The sequence below is a fragment of the Choloepus didactylus genome, chromosome 6 (assembly GCF_015220235.1).
Source record: "Choloepus didactylus isolate mChoDid1 chromosome 6, mChoDid1.pri, whole genome shotgun sequence".
NCBI classification, from domain to species: Eukaryota; Metazoa; Chordata; class Mammalia; order Pilosa; family Megalonychidae; genus Choloepus; species Choloepus didactylus.
The window spans coordinates 30,216,651-30,235,850 of record NC_051312.1 but is presented as its reverse complement, the minus strand read 5'-3'; the positions used below and the strand labels follow the sequence as shown (position 1 = coordinate 30,235,850).

The 19,200-nt window shown below is 36.8% G+C and overlaps 1 protein-coding gene across 1 annotated transcript; it reads right to left on the bottom strand.

Moving 5' to 3' along the window:
* Nucleotides 1-4,019: 4,019 nt before the first annotated feature.
* Nucleotides 4,020-4,946, bottom strand: LOC119536866 (olfactory receptor 4B1). The gene has a single exon (XM_037839576.1). The coding sequence runs from the start codon at nt 4,944-4,946 to the stop codon at nt 4,020-4,022; it is 927 nt and encodes a 308-aa protein (XP_037695504.1).
* Between the last annotated feature and the right edge of the window lie 14,254 nt (nt 4,947-19,200).

The following is a 19,200-nucleotide window of genomic DNA, read 5'->3' as shown; positions in this document are numbered from 1 at the left end:
TGTTTTGAAGAGGAGCTACAGCCAAGAGAGACACTTTGAAGAAAGCACAGGAGCTGCCAATGAGAGACAGTTTGAAGACGGCCGTTGAAAGCAGACTCTTGCTCCAGAGAAGCTGAGAGAGGACAAATATCCCAAGGGCAACTAAGAGTGACATTTTTGAGGAATTGCAGCCTAGAGAGGAATGTCCTGGGAGAAAGCCATTTTGCAACCAGAACTTTGGAGCAGACGCCAGCCACGTGCCTTCCCAGCTAACAGAGGTTTTCCAGACACCATTGGCCATCCTCCAGGGAAGGTACTAGATTGCTCATGTGTTACCTTGGACACTTTCTGGCCTTAGGACTGTAACTGTGTAACCAAATAAATCCCCTTTTATAAAAGCCAGTCCACCTCTGGTGTTTTGCATTCTGGCAGCATTGGCAAACTAGAACAGTCTATATCCCATTACTTGCTTGTATTTTCCATTACATGCAGTCAAACCTATTTCTAAAGGGAATCATAAATGGGAAATGAAAATAAATTTGTATATATGGAATACTTGGGTGTATTCTACCAATTTTTCTATAAAGACATTATGCTATACTTATTATCTTAAAAATACATTGTATTTTTATATGTTGTAGAAGAGTTAAAAAATCAAGGGTTAATTGTCTCAACAATGCTAAGTGGACTGATTACATTGTTAGTGTCTTCTGTGAATTGACAAATCATTTTCAAATTTCCAAAACCTTCAGAATGAAAATTTGCTTTCCATTAATTCCTTTTTTTCCCCCAGGAAAACCAGAACAAAATGAGTAATTAACTCTCAATAGACCCATCAAGCTTCAACCTTCAGTGGGTGAGGTAATCCCTAATATTATCAGTTCAATTAGAGTAGATATTATCCACCCATGTAGTTTCCACCCACTCTGAGTTCCTTGATGATGTTTTGTGAGTAACTTTCAGTGAGGAAGTGAAAAGTGCATGAGGTTCTAATTAGCAGAGTGAGATTCTTTGAGGATCCATTCCTCTATCCCCACCCCTGCCACAGTAGCTTTAAACAACCAGCAAGAACTGGCAGAAACACCATTTTCAAAGCCTCAGAAAACAGTTAAGCCACAATAATAAGGCAAGAGGCAAAATGAGAAAAAAGCTTTTTAAAGCAGTAGATCTCATGGCACCCTGGCCACACCTCCCCAGTTCGGAAGGAGCTCAGAAGGAGCTTGGAAGGAAAGAAGGAAGGAAGGAAGGAAGGAAGAAAAGAGAGAACAATGACAATTAAATGACATATGTGATCCTGGGTAGTATCTAGCAAGGGAGGAGAGAAGGCTCTACAGGGCACTATTGGAACATTTGAAAAATTGGAATATAAATGGTAAACTAAATCAATGATAAATTTCTTGACCTTGATAACTGCACTAAGGTAGCTACATAAATGAATATCCTTGTTCTTAGGAAATATACATGGCAGTATTAAGTATTCAAGGAGCACGATATATACAACTACACTCTAGTGTTCAGAAAATGAATTGATAAACAGAGAGACATACAGACAGAGAGAACGGTATGACAAGAGTGGCAAAGTGTTACAATTAATGGATCTGGGTATCTGGGTGGGTAGGGTTCTCTTGGAGTTCTGTGTATAGGGGTTTGTATTATTATTGTAACTGTCCTAAATAAAAAGTTTAAAAAGAAAATTGTACAAGAGTGGTGGCTCCTATCCTAAAGTCCTAGCTTCCCTTAATCAAAATAAAGCATCAAGAGAAAGCAACGATAGCTCCATCAAGTTTAGCTTTAAACAAAACATTTTATGATAAAGATTAACAAAACATGAGTACAAAGCATAAAAGGCAATAGTGAAACTATGTTAAAGTCAACATTTGATTAACAAAAATTTACTGAACACTTATTATGTGCAAGAGTGCCAGACACTGGGATAGGCACCTGGAAACAACTAAGTAACAGAGAACGTTTAGCCTAGAGAAGTCCCATAACAAAGGATTGAACTGCTTTCAGATATATGAAGGCTTTAGCCATGAAATCTAGTTCAGAACTAGTTGAGGAGGGCTGTAAGAAAGAAAGAAGTTTAGTGGGTGGACTGAACAAAGTCATCACGCAAAATAAAAATAATACACCAGCACGAATGATGATGATGGCGGCTGATATTTATTGAACTTTCAATCTGTACCAGGATCTTTCCTATATTATCTCATGTGCTATCCAGAACAATGTTATGAAGTTCATACAATTGTTAATCTTACTAAATATTTATGAGAAAATGGTTCTGAGAATTTAAATATCCTGGACCTTGGGTTTGGCAGAAAGACAAGTGGAACAACTTGATGGATTTCAGAGTGTGAATTTTAAAATTTTAACAGGAAGAGATTTGCTCCCCACCATAAAACTGTTCCAAAAGAATGTATAAGAGCCGATAATGAAGAGCTTGCCAGATTGGCCTAGAGGATTGTTTATTTGAACAAACACATGCAGCACCAACTATGCACACAATATTTGGAGCTATAAAGAAGAAGGAACAGTTCTTCCCTGGAGAGCTTACAGTCTGGTGTGGGAAAAATGCATGCAAAATAATTACAACCAAAGTGATAAGGACTATAGGTATGGAAAGGGGTCACAAAATCAACCAAAGGAGGAGGGAGGACAGAGAAGGCATTCTAAGAGAGGTGACTGTGACCTGGGTCTTGAAGGATGTATGGAATTTTACCATATGAAAAAGGGAGGTAAAGTCATTCTAGGCAGAAAAAACAGCATTTATTCGGGTGTTACTGGTGGCCAACAATGGTCATAATTAATGAGAGCACCAAGACAAGTGCCCTTAACACATGGTACCTTTAAAATGAGCATTTCACCTATACCTACAATCAGTACCTACAAGAGAAAGGGGAAAGGACCTATGCCTTCCAGCCAGCCACAGTGCTCCATTTCTGTTAGGGAACCTGTCTGCATTATGTCATTTTATGGAGAATAGCATGAAAGGGGCCAATTTTACAATATTCTCTAGATTGTTCAAAATGACTTGTGGCAGTGGGTGAGGTTGAGGTTCTTAGATGTGCCACAGTAACGTCAACAGAATATTGCATCTCACTTCACCCTGAAACCTAATAGGCATTAAGAGAAATGGTTTTAACATGCCCACTTAGAATAAGGGGCAGATACCTGGAGTAGAATCTGCTTGGTCAGTATTTCTCTCCCCTGCATTCTTCAAGTTAGGCCTATTAGGGATTTTGTAACATTCTGCATTTTCTTGTGTCTTGATTGGGCTAACATGATCGTTACCTTAAAGAGTTTGATTTGATCTTTCTCAATTGATACATAGGATCAATGTCATAGAATCTATGTCATTCTTATATAAGTTTTGTTTATGAATGCAGAACATTGTGGGATGGCATTCCCTTGTCACAACATGTTAGAGAGCTGAAATTGCTCCAGGCTCTTTCCTGGTACTCATGAAAAAAAATATCTATGGCACACAAGGTCAGGAGCTAACCAGAAATATAAAATCTCTGGATGCAATTTTCAGATACACAGTTCTGCACGTTGGAAGCATGTATCAGATTGGTACCTTCCCTCCTTAATTCTCCCCTGATAATTCCTCTGGTGGTTTCTTTTTTTAATAAAATATGGATTGTTAGCATGAGAGAGATTGAACAAAGAGGATATAAAGAAGGCAGAAAGGGGGAAAGAGTGAAGGAAGGAAGGAAGGAAGGAAGCAGGGAAGGAGGAAGAAAAAGGTAAAAAGGAAGAGATATAGAAAGAAATTAGGCTCATAGGAAGGATTCTAACATATAAAAACAATTGTCAAGATGTTCTCCTTTGAATTTGGTTTGAGTCTTCATATTACTCAATCAAATGATATTAGTAGATGTTGTGGAGCCGATCAAGTTTCCTAAGATTCAGCAAGACAATCTGACCTCTGCCCTTGGAATGTTACTCTAGGATACCAGGGAGTCTATGCTTATTAAGGGTAATAACAATAGCAATAATACAATACCAATAAGTATGCATTTATCTTTTTCCTCTCTTCACTATATCCCTGAGTTCTCTTTCTTGCCCCACAATCTCCTCATGGCATTTTTCACCTCTGCATTTCTGAGTGTGTAGATGATGGGGTTCAGCATGGGGGTGATCACTGTATAGAACACAGCCACCAGTTTGTCCTCAGTGAAGGTGGAAGATGGCCTCATGTAGAGGAAGATGACAGGTCCAAAGAACAAGATGACCACCACAATGTGGGCGGCACAGGTGGAGAGGGCTTTGCGCCTCCCCTCTGCAGAATGGTTCCTCAAGTGGACCAGGATGATGATATAGGAAGACACCAAGATGAAGAAGGAGCACAGGCCAATTATGCCACTATTGACCAACACAATAGCCCCCTCCACAAAGGTGTCAGTGCATGCAAGCTTGAATAATGGCTGGAGGTCACAAAAATAGTGGTCAATCACGTTGGGACCACAGAAGGGCAATTTGATGGTGACAAGAATCTGAATTACAGAGTGTAAAAAGCCCCCCAGCCAGGAACCAGCAACTAGTACATGACACAGTTGATGGTTCATAATGGTCATGTAATGAAGAGGCTTGCAGATGGCCACATAGTGGTCATAAGCCATCACCACCAGCAAAAGGGTCTCAGTGACCCCAAAGAAGTGGAAGAAGAAGATTTGAGCCAGACAGCCCTCCAGGGAGATGGTCTTAATCTTGATGAGTAAATCTGTGATGAATTTAGGAACAACAGTAGAGGAGTAATTGATCTCCACTAGGGACAGGTAGCTAAGGAAGAAGTACATGGGGGAATGCAGACTCTTGCTGATGCTGACTGTCAGGATGATGAGGCCATTGCCCACCACCGTGGCCAGGTACACGGGAAGAAACACCACAAAGCACACTCTCTGCACCCCTGGATCCTGGAAAAGGCCAGTAAAAATTAACTCAGTTATATTGTTTGTACTGGCCATGGATTCCATAAGGGGAAGATGATCTCATAGAAGAGCCCTGTGACAAAACAAATACAATCATAAAGACAGCCCATCATATTCATTTAGCACTTGATGTTTATACAAACTTTTAACATTTATTATCTGACTGGATTATTTATTTATTTAGTCAAACATAATAGTTTATTCATTCAGTGCTCAATAGCCTACTCCATGAAATACACTATTCAAGAAACTTCACAAAAATTCCATGACTCCGATAGTATAAGATGAAAATTGAGGCTCAGAGAGGCTGTGAATTTCCTAAGCCTTTAGTAGAGTGAGAACAGAATTTGAATCAGATTGCTTTATTGAACTCACATGTTCTTTCAAATACACCACAAATATGACATACAATAATCCCATTTTCTTCACCAATAATCATCCATATTAATTGTTAATATTTCTCCCATTCTCAATGTTTTCTCATCACACTTTTTAATTAAGAGATTCCCAAATGATCTGAATCCCTTGTTTCCTCCATTTATCCCTCCTGAATGTTATTCTCATTGATATTTCTCTCTTTCTAAAGAGTTGCTTGCATATTTTCTTTACTTGAACACATAAGTTTCTGATTTCAATCAGACTCAATGGCTTCAGAAATTCTATGGCTTCATGAATTTTTGCAAGCATATTGAGAAAATTTTTTACATCTCAGAGTAAAGAAGACATCTGGAAGGGTATAACTTACTATCAAACAATAGTCTCAATATAATATGTGGGTACACAGTTTAGCATAATCCTGTGTTACAGTTTCATGGAGATTGGCAATCTTTTTTGATAACAGGAAGTGAGGATTTATTTTAATAAAGTTCCTTGAGCCCAGTGTTTTATTAGGACACTAATATGTTCCTCCGTGATTGAGACATCTGAAAGAAGAATGTAAGGTGACCCTTACCCTCAGGGAGTGTACAGCTTCATAGGATTAATACCACACTTGGGAAAGAAGCAAAAGAATGACCTTAAGATTTTCTCTGCTTTTAAAATTACTTTAAAGTATTTCTTTTTCCCCTACTTTTCTCTCTCTTGTGCATCCATTCTAAAAATAGATTAAATACCCCTCCCACACACACACCCCAATTACTCTCATAATGAAACTTTAAAAAGATATACAGAATGAAAATCTGCCGAGTGAATCCTTGGTAAGATGCCTGGCTAGAAACTGGAGAAGAAATGGGGATTGTATGGTCTAGAAGGACACCAAAGAAGAGCAGCTGAAGGGGAGAGAGGAAGCCTGGTGGGGCTGGCTTACTGGTGCAGAAAAAGGCAACAAGGGAGGCAACATAAACAACCAAGAAGGCTGGTACATAATCGGGTTGCCTAAAGAAAATTAAAGCTTGTGGTTACCTAATGATGATCATTTTCATAGTCGTTGCAACAACCACACAACCTCAGATGCTGCTCTCTTTATGTAGTACCTACTATGTGCTGGGCTGTGATAAGGACTTTACAATCATCCCCTCCTTCATTCCTTCCACATTGAGGTAGATAATTGATAGATGAGGAGACTGAAACTCAGAGAAGATGAGGAGATCATCCAAAGAAACACAGGTTTTGAGTGTGGAGCCAAGGCTGAAACCCAGATCCATCTATAGGAAAGGGATGGGGGAAATCATCACACCTGAAGCCATTCCAGTGCCCTAGAGAAATGACATCAAGACACATGGCTGACATAAAAACTCCGGATTCATGTATTGTGCTTTCGTCATAAAGAGCGGAAATGTTACAGGCAAACCCAAGTTAACAGGAATGATTTAATCACCATCTCTGGTACACAAGAGACCAAGAAACACTAGTGGTCCTTTCCTTCTCTGCCCCCTGGAAGGGATCTGAACATGGGTTAAAGCTGCAGCTGGTGGGACTGAGCTATGGCATCTGTCATTACCTCCTGCAGGAGTGACCTGATGGAACCTCTGTCATGCATGGTTCTTACAACAGCATCATCATTCTCTCCTCCCCAAGGTTTGAAACTCAAACTCAGGACTCTTTTCCACCTCCCATATTTACAGATTCCTCACATCCTATCTATTTTACTGGTTTCTTCCTCTGTCTACCTGCAGCTGCCATTTTCAGACAGGACCACAAGCTCCTGGGAGAATTATTGCAGTACCATACATGCCCCATTTGTCTTAAGGTGTCCCCAGCCTTCACCCTTGGTTTATTTTGCACACTGAAGTTGGAAATTTTTTGAGTCTCCCTCTGAATGAATCATTCAGAAATCCTCACTATCGCCCTGGTAATCACACCCAAATTCCTTGTCCTGACATTTAAGACTCTCCACAATACTTGCCCGGCCCTCTTCAAACCAACCTTAATGCCCACTAAACAACCTCAATTTAATTCAGGGGTCTCCTTACATTCTCATAAATAAAAAGTTGATTCCAACACAGGAGCCTCCCTTTTATTTTTCACATTACCTGATATGCCCATCCTCTTTTGCCTCCCTCTCCAATTCCTACCCACTCTAGGAAAGTAGCTTCTTTAACTCTAGTTCATTTAGCTCTGTTCTCAATTCTGGAAATTAATTTAAGTGATCTTTCTGTTGAATGAAATAAGGCACAAAGTGTTCAGCTCATTGTAAGTCCTTCATATATGCAAACTCTGATTATTACATTTCTAAAATGCAAAAATCAAGTCATACATTGCTTTGAAACCCATCAGTGTTTTCCCTTTGCCTACAGGATTAAGTCCAATATCATTAGCATGGCATATAAGACCTTGACCACCTTTCCAGATTCACCTGCCATCACTCCCCCTGCATTTATACTCCATCCATCCTGAACCATGTGTCATTCTCCCTACTTGCTCTCACACCTCCATGCCCTTGCTGATGCTGCTCTCTCCATTTGGTGTGCATGCTTTGGCTTTCTAATGATGTTTTATTCTATTTTCAATACCAGGCCATGTACCACCCATGACTCTGCTCCCAGCCAACACATCCTCCATGCTCCTTACAGCTTTCTACTGAAATTTTTAGCATATATTATAATAATTATTGATTTTATATCTATCTCCCATGCCTATCTTATTCAACTCTGTATGAGCTAGCCACATAAGTGCTCAATAGAGATCAATTGAATTGCACTGAAAAATGAAGAAATGTGGACATTCTTCTACCACTTGCCTGTGGAAACACAATTCATCACAATTTATTTCTGTTTTTATTACATTGCACGCTATGGTACCTCACCTGTTTTTCTTCACAGAGTGTTTGTTACTCCTTGAACTCCCACAGCACCTAATTGTTAAACTCACAGTCTATATGTAGACTCTTGGTTGATGATAAATTGATTGATGAATAGATTGATAAGAAAGAACTAGATTTTTTAAAGCTATCTATATATATTTTCCTTTCAGTCTTTGTTGACTACAAATAACTTAAGTGAGACACCTTCACACCATATATGTAAACTTGTGAACAATGTAGACTATTGTTATTTCAGAAATAGACATTTTCTTGCACTGGACCAAACCCACACACACTACAAGTTTGCAATTGTGTTGTTTTATCTAATTTATAAATTATTTTCCATGAGTTTGAAAGGAAATTAAAATAATTATGTTCCACAGCAGACATTTTTTTGTTCTCTGTCTCATCCAGTGTTACTTGAACATGAATTTTCAAATTTTCACTTAAAAAGCCAAATCTCTTATAAACACACACATGCACACACACACACATAAATAAACACAATCCTTTCTGAGTGGTTAGGTTGAGAAGATTACCATAATATATCATACGCTTTGTATTCTAAAAAACAATGGAAAAACTCATTCAGTGAATTTGAGACAATTATGTCAAATGATTTCATGGGTTCATAATGAGAAGAAGGATGTGATGAATTCCAAAGGGGCAAGAAACCAGCCTTTAGAGAAGACAGTTCTAAGTGCACAAAGATCTGAAGTACTGAGGAAAATAAAAGAAGGATACCTGGTCAAGCTCCCTTTCGCTCACACAGAGATGGGTTTAGAGTTGTAATCAGAGGGTGGGTATTGCAGTCAGACCTAATTCTTAACCTCTACTGCCTACATATCATATACCCCTGGGAACAGATTTTCTTACATTCTTTGAGTGGGGTAACAATTCATACTTGACATGGTTGTTGCAAGAATTAGATGTGAGGCAAAATATGTAATGCACTTTTTAGAATCACTTGGAGAATAGGAAGCTCTCAATAAATGGCAATTATAATTGGCTCAGGCTTCCTAGTATTTTGTTACTTTATCCCTGCTTTTCTTTCCTCCTTGCCTGTGATAGAGACAGTAACAAATTATCTCCTCTTCCTCCAGGATCTCCACAAAGTCCTCACCATGAGGTCATGGATTAAAGTTGGCTGAGGATATAACAATTAGGTGGGTAAACTAGTTTTAATTTTATCTTCTACCATAGAGCCCCAGTGATAGAAATCTGATAAGGACAAAGTAATAACATGACAAAGAGCAAGGCGGACCTGTTACTTAAAGTCCAAGTCACATCAGAAGAGTCTCCTTCCCATTACTCCCAGAATGTGAGTGCTGAAAGATACTTAAGGACAAATTCTCTCCTGTCCTCTCCTTTTACAGAGGCAGAAATTGAGGTTCAGAGAAGGAAAGCAACTTGCCCTAGATCACATAGCAGTTTGGGGCCTCTTTCCAACACTCAGTCACCTGGAAAATCCTTCTGGGATTACCCACCTCTAATCAGGAAATCTTGGTAGGGCACTATTCAGCCTTAGAGCAAGGAGTTGAACCTGAAGGCTCTTTTCCTAAACTTCAGCAGACTTCTCCATCCTTTGTAAGAGCTTGTGACACAACAGGATATCCTGGGCTGACGAGACTGAAGGGGGATGGCCTGGAGCTCAGCAGACCCTCGTCAGAATAAGATTCTTCCATACAGTTCTTTCAACCGCGTTGAGGGTCCCCAGTGGGTTAAGCACTTCATCTCATTAAGCCACCAGAATGAATCAAAGAAACTTTAGAGCTGAAAGGAAATTAGAAGATCATTACACCATACTCCTAACATTTCAGAAGAAGCAACTAATGGCCAGAAAGTGAAAGTGACTTCTCAGTCACAAAGCCAGTTATTAGAACTTAGTAATGTATGAACTTACTGAATCACAAAGAGTTCTTCTGTGATACTGGGATTTCTTCATAGTGATTCTGATTTTGTGATTGTTATTGCCAATTAGCAGGTCCTGTGATCTTTAAAAAAATAACAGATTATAGTGGTGTGTATAAATTATAAAGTGAAGGATTTAGGAAATCAGTCCCTTGGCCAACATTTTGATCTATTCTTTCCAAACAAACAAAAGCTACAGAGAGTAGTGAATGAGAAATTTTTAGGTCCTGTTTTTTAGTTTAAAGGTCCCCCTCACTCACCAGCAGACCAATATTATTTTTCAATACTGAGATGCTTGAACAATTTAAAATAAACTGAGCCACATGCTGCAATCAGGGGACCAAATTCCCTATGGAATGTCTCATCTCTAATGTGACTCTTTGCCAAGAAACTGAGTTAGGAAAAGGTTTAAAATGTGTTTTAATTAATTCAATTAGAGACTTTGGAGAAGTTATAAGCATCTAGTAGTTAGGACTTGAGAGAGGGAAGCTAAGGATAGGACATTAGGAGAGTTTTTGCCCAATATTCTGAGTTTTCAAGAACATATGAGAGTCAAAGGAGAAAAGAAGGAACCAGTCTGTGAGGATTTTAGGCAGTCCCTTCACCTCTAAAGTTTGCAGTTCCACACCCATAAAATGACACAGTTGAAGTAGATTATCTCCCATGTTCCTTCTCATTCTAACATTCCACATTCCAAGATTACCTAGAATCCATTGCCTTAACTCCTAAGTGATAATGATTACAGTGATGATGTTCACAGTGATAATAATGGCCATTTATCAGATAACTGCTATGTGTCAGGCACTATATTAGATGTTTTGCAGCTCTAATCTCTAAGATTCATAGCAATCCTGCAAGCAACTTTCCTTTTGACTGTTGTTTTTTGATTCTTCCCTACATTTTACTTTTCTCTACTCCTGTCAAAACTACACAGATTTTGTGTTTGTGAAAACAGAGTGCCCCCACTCCTAAATTGGAAGATTTTGACGACATAGGGATAAGCCTTGATTGGCATAAGCATATCTCCATACACCACCTCTTTGAACATAAAAGTGGTTCAGAGATAGAAAAGTAACACCATTAGAGACAAAGGGAGATATTGGAGGGGTTTACAGGAAACAACCTCTAACTTGGTCAGAAGATACAAAAATAGACAGAAACTTGTTTTGATTGATGTTGAGTGTGCTGTGAGGTCTGGAAATGGAGCAGCCACTTTGTGATGAAGAGGAACAAATTGTTTCCAGAAGGCCACCATGGGAGGCCCAGAAAGATAGTGAACCCCACAAAGGGCAGAGTGTCAAAAAGGAAAGAAAATGGGTCTTGATAACATCATTTGAGCCACTCAATCAATCTCACCTGAAGCCTGACCTACCTCTGGGTGATTCTGTTACATGAGAAAATAATTCCCTTATTTTTAAAAATAACATGGAATTGGATTTTCTGTCATTTGACTCACACTGAGCACTAACTGGTACAATGTTATTTCCAATTTCCAGTTGGAATTCTGAAACTGAGAGAAGCCTCCTAATTTACCCAAGGTTACCCAAGGGTTGGGTTTATAGCTATCCTATAAATACATCAAAAAAAAGGTTATGAAAAAACGAGACCATGGAAATGAAAATGGTGATGTCTAACAGTGAAGATGTATTTAAACAGCAGCAATGTAGTCAAAAATATCATCAATATTTTTCTCAGAGTCAGATTATAAGTGTGTCTAGCATTAGTTTCTAAATTTTCTAAAATATCTATAATGTTTATCAGAAAAAAAGGAATCTTTTTAAAAAACAAAGTGATTATTTCTAAAAATTCAGGAATGACTCTCTCAAAAATGAAGGAAAACTTTACTCCCCAGACAGTACAGGAAACAGAGGAATCTGTGACTCCCAGAAACATAGGATTTCTCCAATATGAGTTAATGTAAATGAGTTTCCACCCACCTGTACCTGTTTCTTGTGATCACAGACTAGTAAAAATGTCAAATGTCATAGTCTCATGAACTTTCTGAACATCATCATTTTCTAACTTTAATTACACAGAGTGGAAGATGCCAATTCTTGGTGAAATGCCACATGAGATGGTTTTTGTTACCCATGAGATAAGGGAATTTTTGGAACAAATTAATGGCTCTGACACACTAGTGAAGATCCATTTCCTTGACCAAGAAGGACCTTCAAAAAATACTTAGATTTGAAAGAAAGATGGCATAACGGAAAGAGTGCATCAGGAAAACCTGTTTTCAAATTCTAGTTTCACCACTTAGTAGCTCTGTAAATTGAGATAATTTAGTTAACAGCTTTTATCTCTGCTTTATTACCTGTTAAATTGGGTAGTAACACATAACTTCAGGATTGTTTGGATGTGTAAATGAAAATACCCATGTTAAATGTTTAACCAATGAATGCTTGAGATGTAGTAGGTGTTTTGAATTACTTAGTTGGATAATTACTAAGTTTCAGGTATAGAAGTTTGTGACACATTATACAGGAGAGGGGGCACTAAATTAAAAACCAAGTTCAGTAGCATCAACAATACCAATATTTCTTTTATGAAAAAGTGTAAGTCTCTGATAAAAACACATCTTCCTCTACTACAACCAATGCTGATGATACCTATAACCCATTTACTCCTTTCTAATCCTGCCCAAAGGAAAACAGTCATCCTCCAAGACTCCTTTTCAGCTAGTGGTAATCATATGAACCAAGACTGACCAATAAGATGTAAGCAAAAGTCATAACATGGATCTTTTTGAAAAATTTTTAAAGGAGTCAGACTTAAAAAGGTATGTGCAGTCAGCACCTTACTCTTCATCCTTTACTCTTTCCCTTCCTTCTTCTTCCAGCCTGTAGTGTAGATATGAGACTAGAGGTGCAGGAGTTATCTCACCCTAGCAAAAACAAAAACAAAGCAAAAAACCCTAAAAGCAAACACTGTCCCTGAATGAATATGAATAGAAAACAACTATATCTGAACAAAACTACTATGAAAAAAATGTGAAAATTGTCAAAGCACTTCTGCTGATGAAAATTCTGCCTAAGAATACACAAAGTTGATGAGATTTGCAACAGAGTACTCAAAACTGATTTAAATATATTCAAACAAGCATCCATGAATATGAAAAACATACATTGAATTAAATAAACAAAAGCTAATAAGAGAAATGGATTTTAAAAATCAGGAATAAATTGAATGAGAGTTGATTGAAGTCAGGAAAAAATTGCATAAAAGACAAAATCATATCAGAAATGAAGATTAAAGTAAACAAAGGAGTATATTCAAATTAAATTATAATAAATGAGATGAAAGTAAAGCATATAATCAATCAAGGGAAAGAAAATGACATTTAGTAAAAGAGGAAGCAAAAGGAGTCAGAAAGAAGTAGAAATTTAGATAATACTTAAATCTGATTAATTTTAAAAAGACGTGATCCATTGTATACCAGGAAAAATGATCCAGAACACTCAACCACAAGACATATTCTAGTAAGACTACTAGACATTAAAAGTAAAAAATAAATCTACAGGAACTCTGGGGAAAATGATACAATAACTTACAAAAGCAAGAGAATTCAAGTGCCATCAGACTTCTAAAAATCAGCATAAAAAGTGGCAACAGGGTAGCAGCATTTTCAAGAAAATTTTTAAAATATAAACCAAGAATCTTAAATCCAGCCAAACTATCCCTCAATAAACAAGAACATAGAAATGCAGATTGATCATATAAGAATTCAGTAAATGGACTGTACTAGAGGATAAGCTTCATCCAATCAAAAGATGACTGCAAAAATTTCAGTAAAAGGACTGTCCATTCTATAAGAATTGTTCCATGTCTTTTTGAGACTATTTTTAGGTTCATATACATTTAGGATTATTATGCCTTCTTGGTAACCTGATCCATTTATCATTAGGCAATGCCCCTCTTTATCCCTGGTAATATTCCTTATATTAAGGAATATATATACTTTGTCTTATATAAATATACCTCCTCCAAATTTCTTTGGTTAATATTTTGATGATATAATTATTTCATCATTTTACTCTAACCCTCTATATAGTGTAAGAATCTTTCAACAGTACACTTCCCATTCTTCCCTATTTAGGAACTCTACACTTTCAGCCTGATATTTCTGCATCTACCTGTAACTACTCAAATAAAATAAAATTTAAAAATTAAAAATAGTTCAAAGACACAAGAAGGTTGAAAGTGAAAGGATAGAAAAAATATTGTATGCAAAGAGAAACCAAAAGAGAGCTGGCATGGCTATACTAATGTCAGATAAAACAGACTTTAAGTCAAAAATTGTTAAAGGCATGAAGAAGGACACTATCAATTGATAAAGAGTCAATTCATCTAGAAGATACAACTATTATAAACATATATGCCTCTGATTTCACAAAATGTGGAAATTAAACTATGTGCTCTTAATCAACCAATGGGCCAAAGAAGAAATCACAAGGGAAATTAAGAAATATCTTGTGATGAATGAAAATGAAAACAAAATATAGTAAGTATATAGGATGCAGCACAGGCAGTGCTCAGAGGGAAATATATAGCTATGAATGGATATAATTAAAAAGAAGAAAGATCCTAAATTAACAGCCTAACTTCACATCTTGAGGAAGCAGAAAGAGAAGAAAAAAGTAAATCCAAAGTTAGCAGAAAAAAGGAAATAAGAATAGAGATAAATGAAGTAGAGAATAGAAAAACTATTGAGAGTATCAACAAAACAAAAAAATTGGCCTTTTGAAAAAAAATCAATAAAATTGACAAGTTTTTAGTGAGTCCAGTAAACAAAAAAGGGGAACAGATACAAATAAGTAAAATCAGAAATGAAAATGATGATATCACTACTGACCTGACAGAAATAAAAAGGATTTTAAGAGAACACTATGAACAACTGCATGCCAACACATTAGATAATCTAGATAAAATGGAAAATGCAAAGAAATATACAAATTACCTAAATTGTCATAAGCAGAAATAGATCTCAACAGACCAATAACAAGTAAAGAGATTGAAATAGTAATCAAACCCCCTCCCCCAAAAAGGTACTGGAACATTTTCCAAAATCAAACTCTTCCAAAATTTGAAGAAGAGGGAAGTGTTCCTAATTTATTCTATGAAGTCAGCATCACCCTAAAACCAAGGCCAGATGGGCATATCAAAAGAAAAGAAAATTGCAAACAAATCTCCCTTCTGAATATAAAGGCAAAAATCCTCAACAAAATAATTGCAAATGGAATACAGTTGTATATTTAAAAGATTATAAATCATGATCAAGTGGTAATTCTCCCAAGAATGTAAGGGTGCTTCAGAATAAGAAACTCAATCATTGTAATATAGCACATTAATAGAATGAAAGAAAAGAAGCATGATTATCTTGATTGAATCACACAAAGCATTTGACAAAATCCAACACCCACTTTTGACAAAAGCCACTCAGAGAAAGAGGAACAAAAGGGAACTTCCTCAAAATATAATGGGCATCTGTGAAAAATCCATAGATAATATCATACTCAATGGAAACAGACTCAAAGCTTTCATCCTAACATCAAAATGAAGACAAGGATGGCTGCTTTCACCATTGCTATTCAGCCTTTTACAGGAAGTGCTATCCAGGGCAATTAGACAAGAAAAAGAAATACGAAGCACCTAAGTTAGAAAGGAGTAAGTAAAACTACCACTATTTACAGATAACATTGTCCTATATTTAGAAAATTCCAAAGAATCTACAAGAAAGCTACTAGAGCTAACAAAGGAATTCATCAAAATGGCAGTATATAAGAACAAGACACAAAAGCTAGTGGCATTTCTATGCAGTACAATGAAAAAGCAAAAAAGGAAAACAATTCCATTTAAATAGCAACAGAAAGGAAAAAAAAATCTAGGAACAATTTCAACCAAGGAGGTAAATCACTTTTACACAGAAAACTACAAGTCATTACTGAAAGAAATTAAAGATGTCCTAAATAAATGGAAAAGTGTTCCATGTCCATGGGTTGTAAGAGTTAATATTGTTAAGATGTCAGTACTACCCAAAGCAAATTATAGATTTAAAGCAAACACAATGAAAATTCTCACCGTCTTTTTTGCAGTAATGGAAAAGATAACCATCAAATTTAAATGGAAGAGTAATGGACCCTGAATAGCCAAAACCGTCTTGTAAAAGAAGAACAGAGAATGAGGACTCACACATCCTGATTTCAAAACTTTTTACAAAGCTATAGCAATAAAAATGGTGTTTTATTGGCACAAGGATGACACATACACCAATGAAATTGAATTAACAATTCGAAAATAAACCTTCACATCTGTGGCCAATTGATTGACAAGGGTGTCAAGTCTACTCAATGGAAGAAAGAAGGGTCTCTTCAACAAATGGTGCTGGGAAAACTGGATATCCACATGCAAAAGAATAAAAGTGGACCCCTACCTCAATTCATATACAAAAATTAACTTAAAATGGATAAATGACCTAAATGTTAGAGCTAACACTATAAAATTCTTAGGAAAAAACATAGGGAAATATCTTCAGAAACTTGTGTTAGGCAATGGATTCACAGACTCTACACCAAAAGCATGAGCAACAAAAGAAAGAGTAAACAAACTGGGCATCATTTAAATTTAAAAGCTTTTGTGTATCTAAGGACATTATTAAGAAAGTGAAAAGAAAACCAATAGAATGGGAGAAAGTACACAGAAACGATATACCTGATAAGAGTTTTTTTTTTTAATAGATTTTATTTTGAAATAAATTCAGTCTTACAGGAAGAGTTGCAAAAACAGTACAAACCCCATACATAGACCTCCATCATACCCCAACCCCCCTCCTCCGATACCCCGATCCAACACCTTTAACATACTGTCACACCACCGTTTCTTTCTTTCCCTCCCTCTCTCCCTCCCTTCCTCTCTCTCTCCCTCCCTATCTATCATCCATGAACTATTTCTCTGTCCTCTGAACATATGTGAGCAAGCTGCACATATCTTTGGACAAACAATATAATTCACGTATACCTTTCCCATGGACATGAACATTCTTTTATGAAATCTCATTAAGCGCAGCTAAGAAGTTCAAGAAATTCAACATTGATATAAAGCTTACATTCTGTATTTCCTTTTGTGTGTGTGTGTGTGTGTGTTTGTGTCCCATCTGTGTCCCTTTGAACCTCCTCTCCTCCATTCTCAGATCCTATCCAGGATCATCCTTGGCATTTAATTGTCATCTATTTAGACTTTTTTTTTTTCAATTGTGGAAACATATATATAGCCTAAATCTTCCCATTCCACCCCCCTCCCTAGCATTCCATTAGTGGGATTAATCACATTTAGAATGTTGCAATGCTATCACCTTCCCACCATCCATTTCTAGAAGTTTCCCTTCACCCCAAACAGAAACCCTATTCTCATTTCTTAACTCCCCATTGCCCCTTCCCCCACTTCTCGGAACCCCTACTCTACGTTTCATCTCTATGGTCACATTCTCTGATACTTTCTTTGTGTTTACCATAGGGCTTAAATTTAGCATCTTAAATCTATAACAATCTTGTTTTCCTTTGATACCAACTTAACTTCAATATGACACATAAACTATGTTCCTATACTCCATTATTCCCCCACCTTTATGTAGTTCTTGTAAAAAATTGCATATTTTACATTGAGTCCAAAACTACTGATTTATCATTATAGTTTATGTATTTTAGATCCTGTAGGAAGTAAATAGTGGAGTTATAAATCAAAAATACAGTAGTATTGGTATTTATATTTACCATGTGATCTTTACTGGAAATCTTTATTTCTTCATGTAGTTTCAGTCAATTGCTTAGTGTCCCTTCCTTTCAGCCTGCTCAACTCCCTTTAGGATTTCTTATAGGACTGATTACTGGTGATGAAGTCCCTCAGCTTTTGATTATCTAGGGGTGTTTTTATCTCTCCCTCATTTTTATCCTCCAGGTGTTTGTGAATTCTCCAAGTCTCTGATGGTTATTGACTTCTGTTTGTATTCCACTGTGGTCGGACAATGTGCTTTGAACAAATACACTTTTTTTTTTTTTAATTTATTGAGGCTAGTTTTTATGCCCCAGCATATGGTCCATTCTGGAGAAAGATCCGTGATCACTAGAGAAGAATGTGTGTCCCAGTGACCTGGGATGTAATATTCTATATATGTCTGTTAAGATTTTCTATCTCTCTATCTCCTTCCTTTGTTTCTCTGTTGGTAGGGCTCCATTTAGTATCTGAAATAGGGCAGATCTTTTATTAGCAAAATCTCTCATTGTTTGCTTGTCTGTGAAAAATTTAAGCTCTCCCTTAAATTTGAAGGAGAGTTTTGCTGGATAAAGTATTCTTGGTTGGAAATTTTTCTCTCTCAGAATTTTAAATATGTCATGCCACTGCCTTCTCACCTCCATGGTGGCTGCTGAGTAGTCACTACTTAGTCTTATATTATTTCCTTTGTATGTGGCGAATTGCTTTTCTCTTGCTGCTTTCAGAACTAGCTCCTTCTCTTCAGTATTTGACAGTCTGATCAGAATATGTCTTGGAGTAGGTTTACTTGGATTTATTCTATTTGGAGTCTCCTGGGTATTTATGCTTTGTGTATTTATATTGTGTAGAAGGTTTGGGAAGTTTTCTCCAACAATTTCTTTGAATACTCTTTCTAGACCTTTACCCTTCCCTTCCCCTTCTGAGACACCAATGAGTCTTAAATTTGGATGTTTTATTTTATCTAACGTATCCCTGAGACCCATTTCGATTTTTTCAATTTTTTTCTGCATTCTTTCTTTTGTTCTTTCATTTTCTGTTCTGTGGTCCTCAAGGAGGCTGAGTTGTTCAGCTTCCTCTAATCTTGTATTATGAGTATCCAGAGTCTTTTTAATTTGGCCTACAGTTTCTTTAATTTCCATAAGATCTTCTATTTTTTATTTACTCTTGCAATACCTTCTTTATGCTCTTCTAGGGTCTTCTTTATGTCTTTTATATCCTGTGCCATGCTCTTCTTCATGTCCTTTATATCCTGAGCCATGCTCTTGTTACCTGTCTGTAATTATTTGATTAATTGTGCCAAGTACTGTGTGTCTTCTGATCTTTTGATTTGGGCGTTTGGGTTTGGGTTCTCCATATCATCTGGTTTTATCACAT